Source organism: Ranitomeya imitator, chromosome 1 (assembly GCF_032444005.1).
Source record: "Ranitomeya imitator isolate aRanImi1 chromosome 1, aRanImi1.pri, whole genome shotgun sequence".
Classification (NCBI taxonomy): domain Eukaryota; kingdom Metazoa; phylum Chordata; class Amphibia; order Anura; family Dendrobatidae; genus Ranitomeya; species Ranitomeya imitator.
Genome location: NC_091282.1, coordinates 984029485 through 984055989, shown reverse-complemented (window position 1 = coordinate 984055989; position 26505 = coordinate 984029485). Strand labels below are relative to the sequence as shown.

Sequence of the window (26505 nt, the reverse complement as noted above, 5' to 3'; positions counted from 1 at the left end):
CAATTTCTCCTGAATACGCCAATACCACATATGTGGGGGTAAACCACTTTTTGGGCGCACCGCAGAACTTAGAAGTGAAGGAGCGCCGTTTGACTTTTTCAATGCAGAATTGGCTGGAATGGAGATTGGACGCCATGTCACGTTTAGAGAGCCCCTGATGTGCCTAAACAGTGGAAACTCCCCACAAGTGACACCATTTTGGAAACTAGACCCCTTAAGGAACTAATCTAGATGTGTGGTGAGCACTTTGAACCCCCAAGTGCTTCACAGAAGTTTATAACGTAGAGCCGTGAAAATAAACAAATCGCTTTTGTTTACACAAAAATGATCTTTTTGCCCACAAATTTTTATTTTCACAAGGATAACAGGAGAAATTAGAACACAAAAGTTGTTGTGCAATTTCTCCTGAGTACGTCGATACCCAATATGTGGGGGTAAACCACTGTTAGGGCGCACCGCAGAGCTTGGAAGAGAAGGAGTGCCGTTTTACTTTTTCAATGTAGAATTGGCTGGAATTGAGATTGGACGCCATGTCGCGTTTGGAGAGCCCCTGATGTGCCTTAACAGTGGAAACCCCCCACAAGTGACACCATTTTGAAAACTAGACCCCCCAAGGAACTTATCTAGATGTGTGGTGAGAACTTTGAATGCCCAAGTGCTTCACAGAAGTTTAGAATGCAGAGTCGTGAAAATAAAAAATATTTTTTTTTCCACAAAAAAGATATTGTAGCCCCCAAGTTTTTATTTTCACAAGGGTAACAGGAGAAACTGGACTGCAATAGTTGTTGTCCAATTTATCCCGAGTACGCTGATGCGCCATATGTGGGGGTAAACCACTGTTTGGGCGCACGGCAGAGCTCGGAAGGGAAGGAGCGCCTTTTTGGAATGCAGACTTTGATAGAATGGTCTGTGGGCATTATGTTGTGATTGCAGAGCCCCCGATGTACCTAAACTGTAGAAACCCCCCACAAGTGACCCCATTTTGGAAACTAGACCCCCCAAGGAACTTATCTAGATGTGTGGTGAGAACTTTGAATGCCCAAGTGCTTCACAGAAGTTTAGAATGCAGAGTCGTGAAAATAAAAAATATTTTTTTTTCCACAAAAAAGATATTGTAGCCCCCAAGTTTTTATTTTCACAAGGGTAACAGGAGAAATTGGACCACTAAAGTTGTTGTCCAATTTATCCTGAGTATGCTGATGCCCCATATGTGGGGGTAAACCACTGTTTGGGCGCACGGCAGAGCTCGGAAGGGAAGGAGCGCCGTTTTGCAATGCAGACTTAAGATAGAATGGTCTGTGGGCGTTATGTTGCGTTTGCAGAGCCCCTGATGTACCTAAACAGTAGTAACCCCCCACAAGTGACCCCGTTTTGGAAACTAGACCCCCCCAAGGAACTTATATAGATGTGTGGTGAGAACTTTGAATGCCCAAGTGCTTCACAGAAGTTTATAATGCAGAGTCATAAAAAAAAAAAAATATATATATATATATATATATATATATATATATTTTTTTTTTTTTTTTTTCCACAAAAAGGATTTTGTAGCCCCCAAGTTTTTATTTTCACAAGGGTAACAAGAGAAATTGGACCCCAGAAGTTGTTGTCCAATTTATCCCGAGTATGCTGATGCCCCATATGTGGGGGTAACCCACTGTTTGGGCGCACGGCAGAGCTCAGAAGGGAGGGAGCACCATTTGACTTTTTGAGCGCAAAATTGGCTATCGTGTTTGGAGACCCCCTGATGTACCTAAACAGTGGAAACCCCCCAATTCTAGCTCCAACCCTAACCCCAACACACCCCTAACCCTAATCCCAACCTGATCCATAATCCTAATCACTAACCCTAACCATAATCACAACCCTTACCCCAAAACAACCCTAATGTCAACCCTAACCATAACCCTAATCAAAACCCTAAAATTAACACACCCCTAATCCTAATCTCAACCCTAACCTCAAACCTAACCCTAATCCCAATACACCCCTAATCACAACCCTAACCTTAACCCTAATCCCAAATCTAACCCTAATCCCAAGCGTAACCCTAATGCCAACCCTAACCCTAATACCAACCCTAATCCAAACCCTAACCCCAATCCCAACTCTAATCCTAACTTTAGCCCCAACCCTAACCCTAAGGCTACTTTCACACTTGCGTTGTTTGGCATCCGTCGCAATCCGTCGTTTTGGACAAGAAACGGATCCTGCAAATGTGCCCGCAGGATGCGTTTTTGCCCATAGACTTGTATTGCCGACGGATCGTGACGGATGGCCACACGTCGCATCCGTCGTGCACTGGATCAGTGTTTTGGCGGACCGTCAGCACAAAAAACGTTCAATGTAACTTTTTTTGTACATCGCATCCGCCATTTCTGACCGCGCATGCGTGGCCGAAACTCCGCCCCCTCCTCCCCAGGACATAGATTGGGCAGCGGATGAATGAAAAACTTCATCCGCTGCCCACGTTGTGCACAATTTTCACAACGTGCGTCGGTATGTCGGGCCGATGCATTGCGACGGCCCCGTACCAACGTAAGTGTGAAAGAAGCCTAACCCTAAATTTAGCGCCAACCCTAACTCTAAATTTAGCCCTAACCCTAAATTTAGCCCCAACCCTAAATTTAGCCCTAACCCTAATCCTAGCCCTAACCCTACCCCTAATTTTAGCCCCAACTGCTCTTCTCCTGCCGGCCGGCAGATGGAGACAGATGGCGGGCGCACTGCACATGCGCCCGCCATTTTCTTTTGCCCAGAAGATGCCGACGGCCAGGAGGAGCAGCAGGAGGATCCAGGGACACAGGTGAGTATGGCAGGGTCACCTCAGAGGACAGAGAATTACACTTGGACTTTTTTTTTTTTTTTTGCGGTCGCCGGTAAACAGTTAATTACCGGCGATCGCAAAACAGGGGTCGGTAAAACCGACCCCGATCATGCTCTTTGGGGTCTCGGCTACCCCCGGCAGCCGAGACCCCAAAGATTCTCGCGGGGCCGGCGGGCGCACTGCGCCCGCCATTTTGAAGATGGCGGCGCCCACCTGAAGACACGAGGAGCATCGGGGGAGCTAGGTAAGTATTGGGGGGCCACCTGGGACCCCTTTTCTCTGTCCTCCGATGTGCAATCACATCGGAGGACAGAGAAATTAAAAAGAGATCGCGTTTTTTTTTTTTTTGCGATCGCCGGTAAACGGTTAATTACCGGCGATCGCAAATGCGGGGTGGGTTAAAAACCCCCCGAATCATGTTCTCTGGGGTCTCAGCTACCCTCGGCAGCCGAGACCCCGGAGAAAATCCGACTCTGGGGGGCGCTATTTACTTTTTCCACAGCGCCGTTAATTAACGGCGCTGTGGTTTAAGTACCCTTAGCGGCCGCCGTTAAAAGGCGTATCGGCGGTCGCTAAGGGGTTAAAGACAGTGAACAATTACTGAACTTAATGCAAATAACAGTTTAAAATTTTCACAACACCAACACAAACATGAAACTTAACATTTGTATTTAGTTAAAGGGACAAATACAGATATACAAAATGCTATGACTTCTGTAATACATAAAAAAAAACAACTGTTTCCAGAAAAGTGAAACAAATGGCTTGATTACAGCATTTTAACAACAAAAATTAAAACACAAATAAGAACTGTATGCTAATACCATTTTTTGTTTGTTTATGATCTAAACCATTATCTACAGAAAAAGCATTTTTTTCCCAGTAGGAATTTTTAAACCATACAGTAAGTAACAGGTAAATAAAGTACTGAAGGTGACATATGTGAATAATTCCAATTCTAGGTTTACACTTTGAAGCTTTCAATAGTTTTCGGCTTAACAATCCAAGTCCCCAAACCTCGTTGCTCAAAATAGGACTTCAGCAAGCACTTGGCTTCTTGGTAAGATCCAGAAAGGTTCTGTAGGGTAAAATCACATTTGAAAATGGTTATAAAGCAATACTACCACAGTCTAAGTTAATAAATGGTAAACTTTTTAACCCCTTTTCCAGACACTGGACGGACAGATACATCCTACTTGCCAATGTGTTCTTACAAATTAACGTACTTGTACGTCCTGCTGACCATATGGACACAGGATCTGCCACCTGCGCAATCACCTCATAAAAAACTGCAGTCAGCTCTTTTGCCAACAGTCTATGGCTATTTAGCCCTATAGATGCTGCAGTCAACAGCAACTGTGGCATCCTGAGGTTTCCAAGAGGGGACATCTTACCCCATTAGTCCCCCCAAGGGACTGCATTTTCGTGGCGCTTTTTCAGTACGGAAATGTGCTATGGAATCCTTTTGCAAGCTGAGTCAATGGCAATCCTGAAGTGTTGTGTACATGTATTTACGGACCCTTTTTTTTCTGCAGTATGTCAATTCTTTGTGCGTTTCTGCAACGTTTTTCACCCATTGACTTCAATTGAATCAGTCAAAACAGCAGAAAAAACGCAGGTATAAAATTCTTTGCGGATTTGCTGATTTTTTGTTTGTATTTTTATCGGCTTCCTATGGTGTTTCCCACGCTGTCATCTGTGTGACAGCGTGGGAAACACTGGCATGGTGTTTCTTATCTGCGGTAACGCTACCGCCAGTCAGACCGTCAGTCAAAGAGCTACGGGAATATGCTGTCAGATGTCAGCATAATCCCGCAGATCTGACCTACGGTAACGCTACTGCCAATAAGACTGTCGGTCAGAGCACTGCGGTGTCATTCTGTCAGCGTGACCCCGCAGCTGTGACCCACAGTGGAGACCTGCGGTAAGCTTTTTACATCAGCAAGCGTGGGCTGATGAGACTACTGCTCCAATCGGGCTACGTCTGCGGTCACTGATAACAGTGACAGCAGCTGCCAATGGAAGACATCAGCCGCCGCCTGTACTCACAGTTATAATAGAAAACAAACAAAAAAACAAACAAAAGTAAAATAATTAAATACATATTAAAAAAGAAAACATTATACTCACCTAACACTAAATAAATCCCCGATGCCCTAGTCTCCTAGAAATAATGTAAAATAATAAACCAACATATACTCACCTGTATGCCGTAGTCCATGTAATCTCGAGTGTCCCACGGCGATCTCATGTGTAGAACAGTCACATCGGGAGATGTGACTGCTCTACCCAGCCACCGCTGCTCTCACTAACAGCACTGGTGCCGGAAGGGATATCACCGGAGAAGATCAGCTGATTATCTCACAGCTGATGATCTCCAGTGAACACTCTCACGGCAGCTCAGTGATACACTGCGGGAGCGATTGACTACTGTCAGTGTATCGACGGCTGTCTTTGAGAGCAGTCACATCGGTGATTGCGCTCAGAGTGATCAGGATCTTCTCTGTGGACAGGTGAGGAATATTGTGGTTTATTATTTTATTTTTGTTGCAAGAGATGTTGGCTTCGGTGGATTAGGGCAGGGGTCCCCAACTCCAGTCCTCAGGGCCCACCAACATGTCATGTTTTCAGGATTTCCTTAGTCTTGCCCAGGTAATAATTGCATCACCTGTGCAATGCAAAGGAAATCCTGAAAACATGACCTGTTGGTGGGCCTTGAGGACTGGAGTTGGGGACCCCTGGATTAGGGGTTTGGTGAGTATGGTTTAACCCCTTCATGACCCAGCCTATTTTGACCTTAATGATCTGGCCATTTTTTGCAATTCTGACCAGTGTCCCTTTATGAGGTACCGTATATACAGGTCCTTCTCAAAAAATTAGCATATAGTGTTAAATTTCATTATTTACCATAATGTAATGATTACAATTAAACTTTCATATATTATAGATTCATTATCCACCAACTGAAATTTGTCAGGTCTTTTATTGTTTAAATACTGATGATTTTGGCATACAACTCCTGATAACCCAAAAAACCTGTCTCAAAAAATTAGCATATTTCACCCATCCAATCAAATAAAAGTGTTTTTTAATAACAAACAAAAAAACCATCAAATAATAATGTTCAGTTATGCACTCAATACTTGGTCGGGAATCCTTTGGCAGAAATGACTGCTTCAATGCGGCGTTGCATGGAGGCAATCAGCCTGTGACACTGCTGAGATGTTATGGAGGCCCAGGATGCTTCAATAGCGGCCATAAGCTCATCCAGAGTGTTGGGTCTTGCGTCTCTCAACTTTCTCTTCACAATATCCCACAGATTCTCTATGGGGTTCAGGTCAGGAGAGTTGGCAAGCCAATTGAGCACAGTAATACCATGGTCAGTAAACCATTTACCAGTGGTTTTGGCACTGTGAGCAGCCGATGGAAGCATGAAGTGCTCCAAAATCTCCTGATAGCTAGCTGCATTGACCCTGCCCTTGATGAAACACAGTGGACCAACACCAGCAGCTGACAAGGCACCCCACACCATCACTGACTGTGGGTACTTGACACTGGACTTCAGGCATTTTGGCATTTCCTTCTCCCCAGTCTTCCTCCAGACTCTGGCACCTTGATTTCCGAATGACATGCAAAATTTGCTTTCATCAGAAAAAAGTACTTGGGACCACTTAGCAACAGTCCAGTGCTGCTTCTCTGTAGCCCAGGTCAGGCGCCTCTGCCGCTGTTTATGGTTCAAAAGTGGCTTTACCTGGGGAATGCGGCACCTGTAGCCCATTTCCTGCACACGCCTGTGCACGGTGGCTCTGGATGTTTCCACACCAGACTCAGTCCACTGCTTCCTCAGGTTCCCCAAGGTCTGGAATCGGTCCTTCTCCACAATCTTCCTCAGGGTCCGGTCTCCTCTTCTGATTGTACAGCGTTTTCTGCCACATTGTTTCCTTCCAACAGACTTACCATTGAGGTGCCTTGATACAGCACTCTGGGAACAGCCTATTTGTTGAGAAATTTCTTTCTGGGTCTTACCCTCTTGCTTGAGGGTGTCAATGATGGCCTTCTTGACATCTGTCAGGTTGCTAGTCTTACCCATGATGGGGGTTTTGAGTAATGAACCAGGCAGGGAGTTTATAAAAGCCTCAGGTATCTTTTGCATGTGTTTAGAGTTAATTAGTTGATTCAGAAGATTAGGGTAATAGGTCTTGATATGCTAATTTTTTGAGACAGGTTTTTTGGGTTATCAGGAGTTGTATGCCAAAATCATCAGTATTTAAACAATAAAAGACCTGACAAATTTCAGTTGGTGGATAATGAATCTATAATATATGAAAGTTTAATTGTAATCATTACATTATGGTAAATAATGAAATTTAACACTATATGCAAATTTTTTGAGAAGGACCTGTACTCGAGTATAAGCCGAGATTTTCAGCCCACTTTTTTGGGCTGAAAGTCCCCCTCTCGGCTTATACTCGAGTCATATACCCGGGGGTCGGCAGGTGAGGGGGAGCGGGGGCTGTGTAGTTATACTTACCTGCTGCGGCGCGGTTCCTGCAGTCCCTGGCTTCCCCGGCGCTGCAGATTCTTCCTGTACTGAGTGGTCACATGGCACCGCTCATTACAGAAATTAATAGGCGGCTCCACCTCCCATAGGGGAGGAGCCGCATATTCATTGCTGTAAATGATCGCCAGGAGCAGGTAAGGGGAGCGCAGCGCTGCACGATATTTACCTGCTCCTCGTTCCGGTGTGGCTCCGTCTCCAGCGTCCTCTAGCAGTGACGCTCAGGTTAGAGGGCGCGGTGACGTAGTCAGTGCGCGCCCTCTGCTGAGCGTCAGTGCTGGAGATGGAGCCGCACGAGGAGCAGGTAATTATTGAAAGCGCCGGCACCCTGAGCAAGAGAGGTGAGTATGTGATTTTTTTTTTTTATGGCAGCACCAGCAGCATTATATAAGGAGCATCTATGGGGCCATAAAGAACGGTGCAGAGCATTATATATGGCACAGCATTATATAAGGAGCATCTAAGGGGCCAAAAAGTACGGTGCAGAGCATTATATATGGCACAGCTTTATATGGCACATCTATGGGGCCATAAAGAACGGTGCAGAGCATTATATATGGCACAGCATTATACAAGGAGCATCTATGGGGCCAAAAAGCCGGATTACGTACCGGTAATGCTCTTTTAATGAGTCCACGACAGCACCCCACATGAGAGAGAGGGATCCGCCCATAGGAACAGGAAACCTACAGAATAAAAGGAGGCGGTCCCCTCTCCTCCTCAGTTTAGTTACAGAGTATAAAAAGGGGAACCGCAAAAGTGTTAGTATTCATTCTTATTCAGTCACATAAATTTCTTAACTCTATACAACCATTATTTGTGACCTTAAAGGAAAGAGCTGTGCATAATTTAGGGAGGGTAATACATGGGTGCTGTCGTGGACTCATTAAAAGAGCATTACCGGTACGTAATCCGGCTTTTTACCCTTCGCCACGACAGCACCCCACATGAGAGATTTTCAGAGAGTCATTATTTGGGTGGGATTACTGTATTAAGAACAGCTCTACCAAAGGTCAGATCAGAAGACGTGGACAGATCAAGTCTATAATGGTTGTAGAAGGTGTAGACCAAGTTGCAGCCTTACATATTAAATGGATCGGTACATCTGCTTGTTCCGCCCAGGAGGAAGCCATGGCTCGTGTTGAGTGCGCTTTTATACCCACTGGAGGAATCTCGCCTTTTGACGTATAGGCCAAGCAGATAGCCTCTCTGATCCACCGAGATATGGTAGCTCTCGTGACCCCATGTCCTTTCTTGTGGCCCTGAAAGGAGATAAACAGAGCCCTACTCTCCCTCCATGTCTGACACCTTTCTATATAAGTCAGGATGGCTCTTCTGACATCTAAGGTGTGGAACTTATGATGTTCTGGAGTTACAGGTGAATCAAAAAAGGAAGGGAGAAATATTTCTTGTGACCTGTGGTAGGTGGACGCTACCTTAGGGAGGTATGAGGGGTCTGGTTTCAGGACTATCCGATCATGAAATATCAGTAAGAAAGGTGGGTCTACTGATAGGGCCTGGATGTCACTAACCCGTCTAGCTGAGGTTAGGGCTACTAGTAAGGCTACTTTATATGTTAGGATTTTTAAAGGTATTGAATCTAATGGTTCAAATGGAGAGCTTGTTAAGGCCTCTAATACTAGATTTAAATCCCACGGAGGTAGACGGGGAATATGGACCGGTTTACTACGTTCACAAGATTTTATGAATCTGGAGATCCACCTATTAGCTGCTATATTGCATCCATATAGGGCTCCTAATGCCGAGACCTGAACTCTTAAGGTATTTACAGATAGTCCTAACTCTCGGCCTTTTTGCAAGAACTCTAGGATAGGTGTGAGTGGAACTTGCTTAGTGAACGGTACCGTGTAGAAGTCTAAAAATTTATTCCATACCCTACTATATATTAGGGTGGTAGATCTTTTCCTGCTCAATAAGAGGGTGTTTACTAGTTCTGTTGAGAACCCTCTGGAACTTAATAGTTGCCTCTCAAATTCCACGCCGTCAAGTGAAGACCTTTCACTTGCGGGTGGAAAAAGGGGCCTTGGTACAGCAGCTCCTTGTCTGATGGGAGGATCCAAGGATCGCATAGGCACATGGTCTGGAGACAAGAGAACCATGGTCTTTTCGGCCAGAATGGTGCAATGAGGATTACTCTTGCCTGTTCCCTCCTGATCTTTCTGATCACTAGAGGAATCAGAGACATTGGAGGAAAGGCATATGCCAGTCTGAACCGCCAAGGATGGTGGAGAGAGTCCAACATATCTGGGTGATCCCTGGTGTTCAGGGAAGCGAACCTTTGTACTTGCCGGTTGTCTCTTGTGGCAAATAGGTCGATTTGTGGTATCCCCCATGCTTCTGTTATCCTTCTGAATATGGATTTGTTTAAGGTCCATTCTCCTTGACGCAACTCGTTTCTGCTGAGGTAGTCTGCCCTGATGTTCTCTACACCTTTGATGTGCAGGGCTGTTAAGGATGTTAGATGAGCCTCTGCCAGCTGAAAGATGTTTGCAGCTATGGTCATCAGACTTCCTGACTTTGTACCACCCTGACAGTTCAAGTATGCCACTGCGGTGGAATTGTCTGAGTAAATTCTTACATTTGTTCCATGAATCTGCAGAAGAAAATGATATAAGGCACATTCTATTGCTTTTAACTCCTTCCAGTTGGAGGAACATATTAATTCTGTCTGATCCCAAGTATTTTGGGCCAGATTGTCTTCCATATGTGCTCCCCACCCAATAGGGCTGGCGTCGGTGGTAATTATTTTAGACGGGTCTATTATCCATGGCACACCCCGTGATAGGTGGTCCATGTCTAGCCACCAGGATAGCGATTCTAAGACATTACTGGAAAGAGTTATTCTACTTTCTAGATAACCGTCTTTCCCCTGAGCCGACAATACTTCGTACTGCAATTGACGGGTATGGAATTGTGCCCAAGGTACAGCAGGGATACATGATGATAATGACCCCAGTAAGGACATGGCCTTCCTTAGTGTCATGTAGGGTTTGCGTATTGCGTCTGATACCTTTGATTGTATAGTCAACCTCTTTGACTGAGGAAGAAAGCATTTCTGACTTACGGAGTCTAGCTGGATTCCTAGAAATGTCTGAACGGTTTCTGGATTCAGCCGAGATTTTTCGAAGTTGACGATCCAACCTAACTCCTGTAGGGACGAGATCGTATTAGATAAACGAGTTTTACATTGAAGTGCAGAGCTTCCTACCACTAGAAAGTCATCTAGGTAGGGTATTATCAAGGTATCTCGTTGGTGTAGATGAGCCATCACTTCTAGTATCACCTTAGTGAAGACGCGGGGAGCCATAGAAAGCCCAAATGGCATTGCAACATATTGAAAGTGACGAACCTTTCCCTCCAGGGTGACTGCTACCCTTAGGTACTGCTGATGTTCGGCATGTATGGGAAGATGGTAATAGGCGTCCTTTAAGTCTATTCCGGCCATGACACACCTAGGGAATAAGAGTTTTATGGTAGAACTAATGGATTCCATTTTGAAGGTATGATTACGCAGGAAAGAATTTAATTTTTTAAGATTTATGATGGTTCTAAATGAACCATCTGGTTTATTAATCAGGAATAAAGGGGAGTAGAACCCTTTCCCTTTTTGATCCTGGGGAACTTCAATCAGGACTTTCTTAGATAGAAGAGATAGGATCTCTATTTCTAGAGCCCTCTGTTGGTCCTGACCTTTTGGAGATGTTATTATGAAGGAATCCCAAGGGATTCGATCAAATTCTAATTTAAGGCCGTATTGCACAATGTCCAGAATCCACTGGCTGGATGTTATCTGTTCCCATTGGGGAAGAAAAAATTTTAATCTGCCGCCTACTTCCTGGTTAGCGGTATTTACGTCTCGGATTATGGGACCCGCTAAAAAAGGCACCTTTTTGCTTTGGGTCCTTCGACTCCCATCGCTCTCTTTGTTCAAGCGGCTTGTTCCTAGTAAAGGGGCGTCTCCTGAAGGCTCTCCTGTAGGATGGAAGATACTGGTTAGGGAAGCCTTTCTTCCTTTCACCTGCTTTATTCAGGAGTTCATCCAGCGTCTTCCCAAAAAGGAACTCACCCTGACAGGGAATCGCACAAAGTTTCGCTTTAGCTTGTGCGTCCCCCTTCCAATTCTTTAGCCAGAGTGCACGCCGGGCTGTGTTGACTAGGCCGGCTGACCTGGCTGCAAGACGTAGCGAGTCCACTGAGGCATCAGCTAGGAATGCTACTGCTTCTTTAATTTGAGGCAATTTCAGCAGGATAGATTCCCTCGAAGTTTTGCCTTTAATCTGTTCCTCCAATTGCTCCGTCCATACTAGTAGAGATCTTGCAGTACAGGTACTAGATATGGCGGGCCTGAACGCCCCCGTATTGACTTCCCATGACCTCTTTAGTAAAGCTTCTGCTTTACGGTCCAGCGGGTCTGTCAGGACCCCTGAATCCTCCACTGGTAGGACCGACTGTTTGGTTGTGGAGGCTACCGCAGCATCAACTTTTGGCACCTTTGACCAGGTGTTTAGGTCTTCATCGCTGAAGGGATAGCGCCTTTTAGAGGATGATGGTAAAAACCCTCTATTCTGCTTGTCCCACTCCTTTTTAACAATATCTTTGATGGTTTGTATGACGGGGAAGGACCTACGTTTCCTCTGTCCTAACCCCGCAAACATTATGTCCTGTGCTGATTTCTTTTCTTTCCCATCTGGGCACCCCATCGTGCTCCTGACAGATTTTATTAAATTGTCCACATTACTGTTGGGAAGACAAAGTCCCCCTTCAGTCTCGGATGAGCTCGGCTGAGATCCCTCTTCGTCTGAAGAAATACATACACCCTCTGACTCCGAACTAACCGGAGACCGGGACCTGCTAGGCTGACGGGTACTGGCGCTACTTGTCTGCGCCAAACCCTGCATCTCTTCTCGGATAATAGCTCTGACATCTGAGGGAGTCATGATATTTTCCTGCCGTAGAGTTTGCATGATACACTCTGCACACAGTTTTTTGGCATAATCATCCGGGAGGGGCTGCGTACATAAAGCACACTCTTTATGCTTAGATTTGTGTGTCCTTTTCTTAGTCTAGAGGAAGGATACAGGAGGAACATATATCAGCATATAGGAAGAGACTCTTTCAAAAACTCACCCAGTGAAGCTGACAGGTACCGGTTCTGGAGGCGGAATTCGTTAATTCGTTTAGTGGTAGAACTCTTCTCTGGAGGTCGGCCACCACTCTTTGTGCTGCTCCTCGTGCTTCTCTCCCTGCTGGGAGAGCGCTGTTGCACTGCGGGCAGGTGCGCTTCGTCGGCCGGTGAAGCCATTTCACACACACCGGCCCGACGCTAGCGCTGCATTTTTAAAACTGCCACCCATTCTCCTGCCTCCCCGGACCAACCCGGAAGTGCTCCCGCGACTTCCGGGTTAGACGCGCCGCTCTCACTCACCATGCGGCCGCCGGAGGCTATTAAGCCGGCCGCTGCAGCGCGCGCGTCCTCACAGTGCCGGCCGGACCTACGGTGACCGGACCCGGACCGTGGATGTTTGGCCAGACGAGGGGGGAGGCTGCAAGCAGGGGCTCCCCCGCCGCTGCTTCTGGTACCGCAGCCCCTGCCGTTCCCACAGAAACCGGCGCAGGCGGGTGCATGGCCCAGGGATCCTCTTCATCTGTAGGTAAGCCGGGTCCCTGTAGGAACAGGAAACCTAAACTGAGGAGGAGAGGGGACCGCCTCCTTTTATTCTGTAGGTTTCCTGTTCCTATGGGCGGATCCCTCTCTCTCATGTGGGGTGCTGTCGTGGCGAAGGGTAAAAAGTACGGTGCAGAGCATTATATATGGCACAGCTTTATAAGGAGCATCTATGGGGAAATAATGAACGGTGCAGAGCAATATACCGTATATGGGGCACAGCTTTATAAGGAGCATCTATGGGGCCATAATCAACGGTGCAGCGCAATATACCGTATATGGGGCACAGCTTTATAAGCAGCATCTATGGGGCCATAATCAACGGTGCAGAGCAATATATATGGGGCACAGCTTTATAAGGAGCATCTATGAGGCCATAATGAATGGTGCAGAGCATAATATGTGGTACAGCTTTATACGGAGCATCTATGGGGCCATAATGAACGGTATAGAGCATTCTATATAGCACAGTTGTATATGGAGCATCTATGGGGCAATAATGAACGGTATGGAGCTTCTATTTTTATTTTTGAAATTTACGAGTAGCTACTGCATTTTCCACCCCAGGCTTATACTCGAGTCAATAAGTTTTCCCAGTTTTTTGTGGCAAAATTAGGGGGGTCGGCTTATACTCGGGTCGGCTTATACTCGAGTATATACGGTAATAACTCAGGAACGCTTCAATGGATCGTAGCGATTCTGAGACTGTTTTTTCGTGACATATTGGGCTTCATGTTAGTGGTAAATTTAGGTCGATAATTTTTGCGTTTATTTGTGAAAAAAACGGAAATTTGGCAAAATTTTGAAAATTTCACAATTTTCAAATTTTGAATTTTTATTCTGTTAAACCAGAGTTATGTGACACAAAATAGTTAATAAATAACATTACCTACATGTCTACTTTACATCAACACAATTTTGGGATAAAAAAAATTTTTTGGCTAGTAAGTTATAAGGGTTAAAATTTGACCAGCGATTTCTCATTTTTAAAGCAAAATTTACAAAACCATTTTTTTTAGGAAACACCTCACATTTAAAGTCAGTTTGAGGGGTTTATATGGCTGATATATACCCAAAAGTGACACCATTCTAAAAACTGCACCCCTCAATGTGCCCAAAACCCCATTCAAGAAGTTTATTAACCCTTCAGGTGTTTCACAGCAGCAGAAGCAACATGGAAGGAAAAAATGAACATTTAACTTTTTAGTCACAAAAATTATCTTTTAACAACAATTTTTTTATTTTACCAAGGGTAAAAGGAGAAACTGGACCACGAAAGTTGTGGTCCAATTGAGTGCGCCGACACCTTATATGTGGGGGGGAACCACTGTTTTGGAGCACGACAGGGCTCGGAAGGGAAGGAGCACCATTTGACTTTTTGAATGAAAAAATACTGTATAAACTAGAGTATAAGCCGACCCGAGTATAAGCCGACCCCGCTAATTTTGCCACAAAAAACTGGGAAAACTTAATGACTCGAGTATAAGCCTAGGGTGGAAAATGCAGGAGTTACTGGTAAATTTCAAAAATAAAAATAGATACCAATAAAAGTAAAATTAATTTAGACATCAGTAGGTCAAGTGTTTTTGAATATCAATATTGAATCAGGAGCCCCATATAATGCTCCATACAGTTTATGATGGGCTCCATAAGATGCTCCATATTAAAATATGCCCCATATAACACTGCACAAATGTTGATTATGACCCCATAAGATGCTCCACACAGACATTTGCCCCGTATAATATTCCACAAATGTGGATTATGGCCCGATAAGATGCTCCATACAGATATTTGCCCCATATAATGCTGCACATGGCCCCATAAGATGCTCCATACAGATAACTGCCCCATATAATGCTGCACATGGCCACATAAGATGCCCCATACAGATATTTGCCCCATATAATGCTGCACATGGCCACATAAGATGCCCCATAGATATTTGCTCCCATATAATGCTGCACATGGCCAACACATAAGATGCTCCATACAGATATTTGCCCCGTATAATGCTCCACAAATGTGGATTATGGCCCCATAAGATGCTCCATATAGATATTTGCCCCATATCATGCTGCACATGGCCCCATATAATGCTGCACATGGCCCCATAGAGATATTTGTCCCCATATAATGCTGCACATGGCCACATAAGATGCTCCATACAGATATTTGCCCCATATGCTGTTGCTGCGATTAAAAAAATAAAAAAATTACATACTCACCTCTCCGACCCCTGACACTTGCTATAGTCACCTGCTCCCCGTTCCACCGCTGACCGCCGCTGTGTCCTCCCATCCTCTGCACCGACGTTAAGAAAGAGGGCGGCGCTCACTAATCGCGTCAGTGACCTGAGCGTCACTGCGGAAGACACAGCGGCGCCGACGGTGGAACGAGGAGCAGGTGAATATCACGCACTGCCCCCGTCATACTCACCTGCTCCTGGCGCCATCGCTGCACGTCTGTTCCCCGGCGTCGCATTTTCTTCCTGTAGTGAGCGGTCACCGTTACTGCTCATTACAGTAATGAATATGCAGCTCCACCCCTATGGGAGGTGGAGCTGCATATTCATTACTGTAATGAGCGGTACCATGTGACCGCTCACTACAGGAAGAAGCTGCAGCGCCGGGGAAGCAGGGACCTGCAGGGACCGCGCCAGGAGCAGGTGAGTATAATTAGAGAGTTCCCGCTCCCCCTCCCCTGACGACCCCTGGGTATGACTCAAGTATAAGCCGAGAGGGGGACTTTCAGCCCAAAAAAGTGTGCTGAAAATCTCGGCTTATACTCGAGTATATACGGTAGCTCCAATCGTTAGCGGACACCATGTCGCATTTGGAGAGCCCCTGTGTGCCTAAACATTGGAGCTCTCCCACAAGTGACCCCATTTTGGAAACTAAACCCCCCCAAGGAACTTATCTAGATGTGTAGTGAGCACTTTGGACCCCCAAGTGCTTCACAGAAGTTTATAACGCAGAGCCGTGAAAATAAAAAAAATCATTTTTCTTTCCTCAAAAAATGATTTTTTAGCCCGCAATTTTTTATTTTCACAAGGGTAACAGGAGAAATTGGACCCCAAAAGTTGTTGTTCAGTTTGTCCTGAGTACGCTGATACCCCATATGTGGGGGTAAACTACTATTTGGGCACATTTCGGGGCTCGGAAGGGAAGTAGTGACATTTTGAAATGCAGACTTTGATGGAATGGTCTGCGGGCGTCACGTTGCGTTTGCAGAGCCCCTGATGTGTCTAAACAGTAGAAACCCCCCACAAGTGACCCCATTTTGGAAACTAGACCCCCCAAGGAACTTATCTAGATGTGTAGTGAACACTTTGAACCCCCAAGTGCTTCACAGAAGTTTATAACGCAGATCCGTGAAAATAAAAATTTTCCTCAAAAAAGATTTTTTAGCCCGCAATTTTTTATTTTCACAAGGGAACAGGAGAAATTGGACCCCAAAAGTTGTACAGTTTGTCCTGAGTATGCTGGTACCCCATATGTGGGGGTAAACCACTGTTTGGGCACACGTCAGGGTTCGGAAGGGAGGGAACACCAGTTGACTTTTTGAACGCAAGATTGGCTGGAATCAATAGTGGCGCCATGTCGCGTTTGGAGAGCCCCTGATGTGCCTAAACAGTGGAAACCCCTCAATTCTAACTCCAACACTAACCCCAACACACCCCTAACCCTAATCCCAACTCTAACCATGACCCTAATCACAACCCTAACCCCAACACACCCCTAACCACAACACACCCCTAACCCCAACACACCCATAACCCTAATCTTAATCCTAGTTCCAACCCTAACTCTAAATCCAACCCTAAGGCTATGTGCCCACGTTGCGGATTTGTGTGCAGAGTTTTCCGCACAGTTTTTTAAAAATCTGCACTGCGTTTTACCTGTGGATTTACAGCGGATTTCCAGTGTTTTTTGCGTGGATTTCACCAGCGGATTACGAATAGGTGGAAAACGCTGCAGAATCCGCAAAAGAATTAACATGCTGCGGAAAATACCAAGCGGTATTTTCCACACCATGGGCACAGCGGTTTTCCATAGGATTACATGGTACTGTAAACGTGATGGAAAACTGCTACGAATCCGCAGCAGCCAATCCGCTGCAGATCCGCAGCAGCCAATCCGCTGCAGATCCGCAGCCAAACCCGCACCATGTGCACATAGCCTAATTCTAACCCTAATTGCAACCCTAACCCTCGTTCTAACCCTAACCCTAGTGGAAAAATAAAAATAAATATACTTTGTTTATTTTATTATGTTCCCTACTTATGGGGGTGTTAAAGGGGGGAGGGTTATTTACTATTTTTTTTTATTTTGATCACTGTGATATAATCTATCACAGTGATCAAAATGAATGAATGTATCTGCCGGCTGATTCGGCGGGCGCATGCGTAGTGGAAGATGGCGGCGTCCATGCAGAAGACGGACGGACATCGGAGGTCAGTAAGTATGAGGGGGTGGGATCGGAGCATGGGGTGGGGGGATCGGAGGACGGGGGGAGAGGACAGGAGGACAGAGGGGAGCAGAGGACTTGTAATATTTCACCAATTTTCATTGGTGAAATATTACTATAGCTCTGATTGAAAGTGAAACATCACTTTCAACAGCCAATCAGAGCGAGCGTAGCATAGGAGTGCCAGGAAGAATGCTGTGGCAGGGGCCCTCCCAGCCCCCACTCCTGCAATGGATCCAGCTTCAGGTTAGAGGGGGGGGGGGGGGATGTATAAAGGACGGTGCAGGCACCCTAGCTCCATCTTCCCTTCAGGGGATGAGGAGAGGGATGGTCCGCCTCCTTCCATCACCGCAGTCTTAGCATTGGTGATGCAGTGTGCGCCGTACGGACTGCACTTATGCACCTGTACAGCCTAGGGTTTCTATACCTTAGGGTGGTCAGGGCTGAGTCCGACATCTTGTCCCACGTTGTGGGAGAGGGTATGTGGAGGTGACACCCTACGTGCTCACCCGTTGTTGGTTTGGGGAGATCAGACCCCTTCAAAAGGTCCATGTCCCCCGTCTCTTCTTCATGGTTTATATATATAAAAAAAAAAAAAAAAAGGTCTGGAAAAACCCAGACATGTGCCTCCTAAAGACACTAAGCATGAACTGGGTTCGCCTGCGGCCAGTGCCAGTGTCAGGGTGTATACGGCGGAGGAGGAGCTAACTTTGTTTATGTTTACTTACCGTCAGCCTCCTGGCGGCAGTAGCATACACCCCACAGTCCTGTGTCCCCCCAATGAGACGAAGAAGAAAAAAAATTCTTCACCTGCTGTTGATTTTTTCATTCTGCCTCCCATAGATCGCAGTAAGGCTCGGCACACATTTATCCTGCGCTCACACCAGGGTTTTCGTGTAAATCTCTGAAATACGTGATTCAGACGGAACTCCTGGAGGAAGATTCCCTATATATGAGGCAGATGGAGGAACTGTGGACACATTCTGACCTGCGATCTGGCGGTGCCCATCTTTTTAGGATTGCATAAAAGTGCTGTCGGTCACAGTTTTGTAGACTTCTGAAAGGAAGGAAACTGCTAAACAGAGTTCAGATGGAGGCCACAGTAACTCTACTGCCTCATTATAGTGAATGGATCCCTCGGGGGTTTCATCTGAATTGCGTTACTCACAGATTTAGATGGAGACCCCAACGTGCTCAGAGTAGAGCACTGAATATATGTGATCCCAAACGTTATGTAAAATGTTCACAATAAAAGCTTCAACTCAATCCACAAAAAAAGCAAGCCCCCACTCTGGTCTGTCATCTGTTAACGGAAATATAGGGGGCTCTCACGTTACTGGTAGCTCACAGGCTTTAAAAAAGTGAAATGGCTCCTCGCCCCCCCAAAAGAAATTCAGAAAATTATCAGCTCCCAAATCCAAATGCCCCCCCATCCCTTCTGAATGCCAGTGTGCCTAAATAACATTTAACGCCCACGTTTGGCATTTCTGTAGTGAGGAGAGCCCTCCTAATTTACAGGTACGTGTCTCTAGAAGCATGAGCTGGGCATAATGTACTGGAGACTGCAAAGTACTGGTCACTACAACTGCAGTTTGCAATTTTCACTCAGCAACATCCACTGCTGCTTGTTTCCGGAAAACACCCATGGAATCAAAATAGTCACTACATCTGTAGATAAATACCCAAGGGGTTACAATTTCCAAAATAGGGTCACTTGACGGGAGGATTCTGCTTTTCTAGCACTTAAGAGCTCTTTATAGCCAAATTGCGCTCTGTCCCTCCCGAGACTTTCTGAATGGCTAAACGGTACTGTACAGCCACATATGGGGTTTCTATTTTACCCATTTCCCAGTACGAAAATGTAAAATTTGGGGCTAACACACAATCTTGGTGGTAAAAAAAATAAATTACTTTTTCTTCACTGCCAAGTTGTACAAATGTCTATGACAAAACTGTACTGTCAATATAATCACTGCACCACTGGATGAATTAATTGAGAGGTTTAATTGGTAAAATGGGGTCACTAGCCAATGTAAGGCTAGGTTCACATTGCGTTAAAGCAGCCCATTCAACACATGCGTTAAACGGGCTGCGTTAACGCAAGTGCCGACATGCCATCGCGCTAGCGGTGACAAACCCGGAAACACTGCAGCCTGCGTCCCAGGGTCCGTCACTCAATGACAGCACATCGCTAGCGCACGCCCATTTTGGGCATGCGCTAGCGATGCGCCCGAAATAGGGCTTAATGGCAGCATTAACAGATAGCGTTACACTACGCTATGCCGCGGTGTAAAGCAGTCCGTCTAACGTAATGTGAACGTAATGTGAACCCAGCCTTACTAGGCACACTCAAACAAGTGCAGCAAAATATGCACTGTAATCTAGCACTACATCCATTCTGAGCTTTGCACTGTGCCTCAAAAGTAGTCTTTGACCACAATTTGGGTATTGGTAAATTAGGTAGAAATGGCACATATCTGGGAAAAACTGATTTTTTTAATTTTCACGGCTCTACGTTATAAACATCTGTGAAGCACCTGTGGGTTCAAGGTGCTCAATACACATCTATATAAGTTCACTAAGGGGTCTAGCTTCCAAAATGGTCTCACATGTTGGGGGTTTACACTGTTTAGGCACATCAGAGACTGTCCAAATTCGACATGGCGTCCGCTAATTATGCCAGCAAATTTTACATTCAAAAAGTCAAATGGCACTCCTTCCCTTCTGAGCCCTGCCATGTGCCCAAACAGGAGATTTCCCCCACATATGGGGTATCAGCATGCTCAGGAGAAATTGCACAACAAATTGTATGGTCCATTTTCTCCTGTTACCCTTGTGAAAGTAAAAATAATTAGGACTAAATTAAAATTTTTGTGAAAAAAAAGGAAATGTTTATTTTTTCCTTCCATATTCCAAAAATTCCTGCGCAACCCTTGAAGAGCTAATAAACTTTTTTAATGTTGTTTTCAGTACCTTGAGGGGTGCAGTTTTAAGAATGGTATCACTTTTGTGTATTTTCTGTGATATAGACCCCTCTGAGTCACATCAAATGTGAGGTGGTCCCTAAAAAAATGGTTTTGCAAATTTAGTTGTAAGAATGAGAAATCACCGGGATTCATTGAAGCATTCCAGAGTTATGACCTCAAAAAGTGACAGTGGTCAGAATTGTAAAAATTAGCCTGGTCAGGAAGGTGAAAATAGGCTTCGGGTTGAAGGGGTTAAATTAAGTATACAGAATCAAATAAAAAATCTGCAGTCATTAAAGCAAACGTGTCAGTAGGATTTTACTAGGTCAACTACAGACACTGTCAGGTAGGCAATGTTAAACTGATGAAAATGATACCTGCCGTGAAGAAATCCATCTTGTAGTTCTTGTGTAATTAAAGTTAGAAGTCTTCAGCAGATGCTCGTGCTCTGGGGCGGGACTGTAGGCAGAGTCTTATTTTCCTGCATTAAGCCAGAGAAACCAAGGAAAGACCTGCCCACAGGCCCACCCCAAGCATGTTCCTCATCATAGAGACAGATTGACTGTGCTTCGGGTGGGACTGTGGGCAGGTGTTTCCTTTGTTTCTCTAGCTTACAGCACAGAGATTAGACTCTGCCTACAGCACAGAGATGAGGCTCTGACTACAGTCCCGCCCCGAAGCACGATCATATCAAAACTTCTAACACCAACAACCACAAGACAAATTTTTTTCACTCCAGCAAAATCCTACTGAGGTTCGCTTTAATACTACTGCATTTTCTGCAAATATATTAGTCTTATTTATACTTACCTTTGCTTCATGATAACAGAGACCATGAAACACATCTTCTCTTTTTGCTTCCTTCATAAGCAGGTTAAAACGACTCAACATCGCAGCTTTGCAAAGACGACTTGCCATTGAACGACCACTTTTATATGGCGAACTACAGAGAATTACAAAAAAAATATTATCTTTTAATAAAACATCATTTCAAAAATATTTTCTATAGCCACACAGCTCAACCCCTTAATAATCACCAATTTGTCTTTTTACTGACCTAAGATATAAGGATATAAGAACCTAGCCTCCCCATACAGGTGACAATCCAATAGCGGTCGGCTGTACACTATAGCTGACAACTTGCTGCATTAGCAACAAATCAGTGTTTGCACCGTCCACATCTGTTTAACTCCTTAGATGCTGCTGTCAATAGTGACATCTTATAAATGGTTATCAGAGTGTGGGAGCTTTCTCTTTATCCCCATCAGCACCCTGACATCTTGATTGCGTGGTCCTGATGATTGCCATGGCAATTAATGACCAAATAGTGGCCTTAGAGTCTGCCGACTGTAGTAATCTGTTCAGAAGCTAGCGACATTTTGGTGGTAAAAATACAATTTTTCATTCCGGTCATGTCACTTTGCTTTAATTGCTGAAAATCACCTGAAGGGTTAAATAAATTACCTGACAAGTTTTCATGTCTCACCATTTACCCAATCAGGTCAATTACTTTTATAATTCTACAAATTGGACCTTTATGAGATACCAATTTTTTTTTCATTTCTTCAATTTTAAAGGTGGAAAGAGAGGGCAATTCTAACTTTAATTTGCTTTTTTTATAGCCATCAATTTTTTGTGTTTTACTTTTTATTGTGTTTGCTAGCACACTTATGTGACTTGAAAGTGCGATCATCTGATTGATTGTGCTATTTATAGCAATACCACAGTCTCTATGGGCTGGCTTTCACAGAAGTACAGTCATGAAAGACAGAGGTCTTCAGCAATCCACTGGCTGTCATGGCAACCCATCAGCACACAGCAGCCATGCCCGGTGGGTGGATAGAACAGCCTCCATGGGGCGCATGCTGTAAATGTTGCCGTCACAGGTTGACAGTGGTATTTAACAGTTTAACAGCTGCAGGAAGAAAACAGATGTTGACTGAAAAATATAGCCATCATTTGCCAGGAAAAGTGCCAACAGTTCCTGGGCCCACATATGACTTAAAGGGCTTTTCCCACAATGTATTTTTCTGAATCAATAGATCTTTAAATAATAAGTTGCACAATTGAATGAGTTTAAATAAAATGTTCCTGTGCAGAGATTAGCTTATAAATGTGCCCCTGCTGTGTAATGCTGTGTCTGACCGTACAGGAACATTGTCTATCATACCACAGCTCCTAAACAGGGGAGGACGCAAAAGAGAGTACACAAACATTACAGCACAGGATCACAGCGGATTCTTTTTGTGAGTAAAACATTTTATTACCTATTTTTAAACTATATTTTAACTGAAAAAAAAATGTGATCTCCTGCTGTCATATTTGTATATTCGTTTGCTTCCTCCCCTGGCCAGTAGCTGTGGTTTATCCGACTTGTTCTTGCTAGGTCGGAGATATAAATGAGCACCTGTGTAATGGCTAAGATTATCTTGGAACAAAAAAATGAATTTTTCCTTTAAACAAATGCAATTGAAGTACTTAATTTTTATTCCAAGGTCGGTTGATTAAAATATACTTTTGTTCGTGGCACAAACCCATTAAGTGTATTTCATATGTTGGTAAGGGGTTAAAAATAAAGAATTCAAAATCACCCCTCTCTCAGAGATTGACAGCGGCATTTAACATATTACTGATGGCTAAATAAAGTGGCTTGCAAAAGTATTCACCTTTCTCTCCAATGGCATTTTTTGTGTTTTGCTTGAGGCTATGTGCACACGTTCTGGATTTTTTGTGGCTTTTTCCGTCGGTTTTCCGCTGCAAAATCGCTTAAAAAAACGCATACATTAAGCATCCCATCAATTTTAATGCATTCTGCAATTGTTTGTGCACATGTTGCGTTTTTTTCCGCGATACGTTTTTAATCGCAGAAAAAACGCAGCATGTTCATTAATTTTGCGGATTTCCCCATATTTATTGCATTTGGAAGCTCTGGAAAAAAATGCGAAAAATACGCATGCGGATTTCCTGCGAAAGTAGTCAGGATTTTCTCAGGAAAATTCTGCACACTTTCCGGAACGCGTGCACATAGCCTACGGGTTTGCATCAGTTCACGTAAAGAACATGCTACAACTGTGAACATTTGGTTTTCTTTTTATTGTGAAGCAAACAACAAATAGGACAAAATAACTGAAAACTTTAGTGTGCATAATTATTCACTGCCCTAAAGTCAGTATTTTCTAGAGCCTCCTTTGGTGGTAATTACAGCTGCAAGTCGCTTTGGATGAGCCTCAATGATTTTTCCACATCTTGCCACTGGAATTTTGGCCCATTCATCAGGGCAAAACTGCTCCAGCTCTTTCAGTTACCGTATATACTAGAGTATAAGCTGACCCGAGTATAAGCCAAGACACCTACTTTTGCCACGGAAAACTGGGTAAGCTTACAGACTCGAGTATAAGCAGAGTATGCATTGTCCCCTCATCCCCGTCCTGCTGTTCGTGGCTCTCCTTGTCCTGTCTTGCTATGCGTGGCTCCCCCCTGTCCTGGTATGTGTGGCTCCCCCTGCTGGTGAACAGCAATCTTCAAGTCTGACCACAAATTCTCAATTGGAATAAGGTCAGGGCTTTGACTAGGCCAAACCAAAATATTTACATATTTCCCCTTAAACCACTCGAGTGTTGCTTTGGTAGTATGTTTTGAGTCATTGTTTTATTGGAAGATGATCCGCCATCCCAGTCTGAAATCATTAACAGGTTTTGCTCAATAATATCCCTGTATTTTGCACTATCCAGCTCCTCCTTGACTCGGAACATTTACCCTGTCCCTGCTGCTCAAAAAAAAAAAAAAGCAAAAAAAGAAAAAGATGGGTGTTCTTGGGATGATGAGCCGTATTGATTTGGCACCAGGCATAGCGTTTACTTTGGTGGACAAAAAGTTGCAATTTGATCTTATCTGACAATCCGCTGTGGATCCGCAGCCAAATCTGCACGATGAGCACATAGCCTAATTCTAACCCCAACCTTAATTCTAACCCCAATTCTAACCCTAACCCTAGTGGAAAAATAAGAATAAATATATTTTCTTTATTTTATTATGTTCCCTACCTATGGGGGTGATAAAGGGAGGGTTAATTTACTATTTTTTTTATTTTGATCACTGTGATAGTGTGAAGGAATAATCTAAGATCAAAATTAAAGCAGGCTTAATTTTCTGCTTTTTGACTCCATCTTGCTGTTTTGAGATAAATTCTGTTACTAGGTAAAAGTTCATAGTTGTTATGAGACCTTGATTGTTTCAACCTGAACAAGGCATGAGACTGAGGGTGTATTGTTCTACGAAGACCTTGACGTACAAGCTGTTCTTGCATTCTTAGGGTAAGTTCACACAAGACTTTTTTGCTGCGTATTTTTGCTGCTTTTCTTATGCAAATTTTCAGCTGCTTTTTACAGTACCAGCACACACATTGGGTTTTTGTTTGATCAGTATTTTCTGCTTTGCTGCGTTTTTTGGACATAGGGCATGTCACTTCTTTCAGCGTTTTTGCAGCGTTTTTTCACCCATTGATTTGAATGGGTGATGGAAAAAACGCTGCAAAAACGCATGTAGCATTATTTGCTGTGATTATGGTGCAGAAAAATCATGGCCAGCAGGAAGTGATCTCACAGCCGAGAGCTTAGGGGTGTGGTTAGTGAGGTGTTCATAGTGACAGTGAGCTATTGTGAGGTGTCCTGATAGTGATATATTGTGAGGGAGTTTCTGGTAGTGGGGTGTGAAGAGCCATTGTGAGGTGTCCTGATTGTGATCTATTGTGAGGGAGTTTCTGGTAGTGAGGTGTTAGCCATGTCTTGGTATAGGAGGATGAGCATTAATGTTTCCCAACTAATCATCTATAAGTAGCTGAAAATTAGTATAAAAAAGCAGCAAAAATACGCAGCAAAAAAGTCCTGTGTGAACTTACTCTTATAGGTTAAGAACTATGAGCGTGTTCTTATGTTGATTGGTTGAAGTATAACTTCTAAGATTATGAAAAGTGCGACACAATAAACGGGGGGTCAGAGATCTGCGGGGGGTCTAGTCATTTTCAGTTGCCGGCAAAGCTCTGTGGATCAATTTGAAAATCACTGAGTCAACCATGAAGGGTCACTCCAGGTCCTCCCTCAACAATAGAACCTATCACAGTGATCAAAATGTACCTGGAATGAATCTGCCAGCCAGCAGTGCGCCCGCCATTTTGGAAGATGGCAGCGCCCATAGGAGAAGGAGGGACACCGGGACTCGGTAAGTATGGGGGGGCAACGGAGGGGAGGAAAGACTGACGGCGGCGGCAGATCGGGGTCTCCAGCCGTGGCCGATGATATTGCAGCATCGGCCATGGCTGGATTGTAATATTTCACCAAGTTTCATAGGTGAAATAATACAAATTGCTCTGACTGGCTGTTTCACTTTCAACAGCCAATCAGAGAGATCGTAGCCACGTGGGGGCAAAGCCACCCCCCTGGGCTGAAGTATCACTCCCCCTGTCCCTGCAGGTCAGGTGAAATTTGAGTTAACCCTTTCACATGATCTACAGGAACACTATCATTCTGTGACGCAGCATATGCGTAACAGGTCGGATTGGCACAGACTTTCATGACGCATACGCTGTGTCGAAGGGGTTAATAGAAGTGTTTGTAATGAGACTGCCAGAGATGAGAGCTGAAAGCGGTCTGATAATCACACTCCGCTGTGCTCCAACACATCACACTCTGCAGTGATCACTGCTGACTGTCAATGTTACTTTGAGGGCTTCTTTTTCTGTCCTCCGTGTGCTGCTGCCAGCTTATGATTGGTCAGCGTCAGAAACAAAAGAAGTACAAGACTCCAATGAAGTCTCTTTAGTAATGGCCACTTGGACTTAATCCCTTCACGTCACAGTCATTTTCCCATTTTTTTCCCCCTTCCATTCTTCCAAGAGCCATAACTTTTATTTTTCTGTCCAGATAACCACATGATGGCTTATTTTTTTCAGGACACGTCATTTTATCATGTGATGCAGTGTAAAGAGGGCTGTATAAGGGCTTAT

The 26505-nt window shown here is 44.5% G+C and overlaps 2 protein-coding genes across 2 annotated transcripts in view; both read right to left on the bottom strand.

The window, feature by feature from the left end:
• Positions 1-3477: 3477 nt before the first annotated feature.
• Positions 3478-26505, bottom strand: part of ADAD1 (adenosine deaminase domain containing 1) — a 225461-nt gene continuing 202433 nt past the window's right edge. The window contains exons 11-12 of the mRNA XM_069743906.1: positions 21315-21447; positions 3478-3902 (exon numbers count right to left, since the gene is read on the bottom strand). Of these exons, the coding sequence (XP_069600007.1) occupies positions 3789-3902; positions 21315-21447 (247 nt within the window). The 3' untranslated portion in view covers positions 3478-3788. The remainder of the gene's footprint in view (positions 3903-21314; positions 21448-26505) is intronic.
• On the bottom strand, positions 8005-10930 carry LOC138658249 (uncharacterized). Its single transcript, XM_069745741.1, has 2 exons — positions 10753-10930; positions 8005-10551 (listed from the first exon to the last, which is right to left on the bottom strand). Exons 1-2 carry the CDS (start codon positions 10894-10896, stop codon positions 9358-9360), a joined length of 1338 nt encoding a protein of 445 aa, XP_069601842.1. The 5' UTR covers positions 10897-10930; the 3' UTR covers positions 8005-9357.

Excerpts from the sequence above, each read along its gene's own strand:
- LOC138658249 (XM_069745741.1), bottom strand. The coding sequence starts at position 10,896 with ATGGAATCCATTAGTTCTACCATAAAACTCTTATTCCCTAGGTGTGTC. Across the intron at positions 10,552-10,752 it reads CAGTCACCCTGGAGGGAAAG|GAGTTAGGTTGGATCGTCAA; the intron begins GTTCGTCACTTT and ends TCGTCCCTACAG.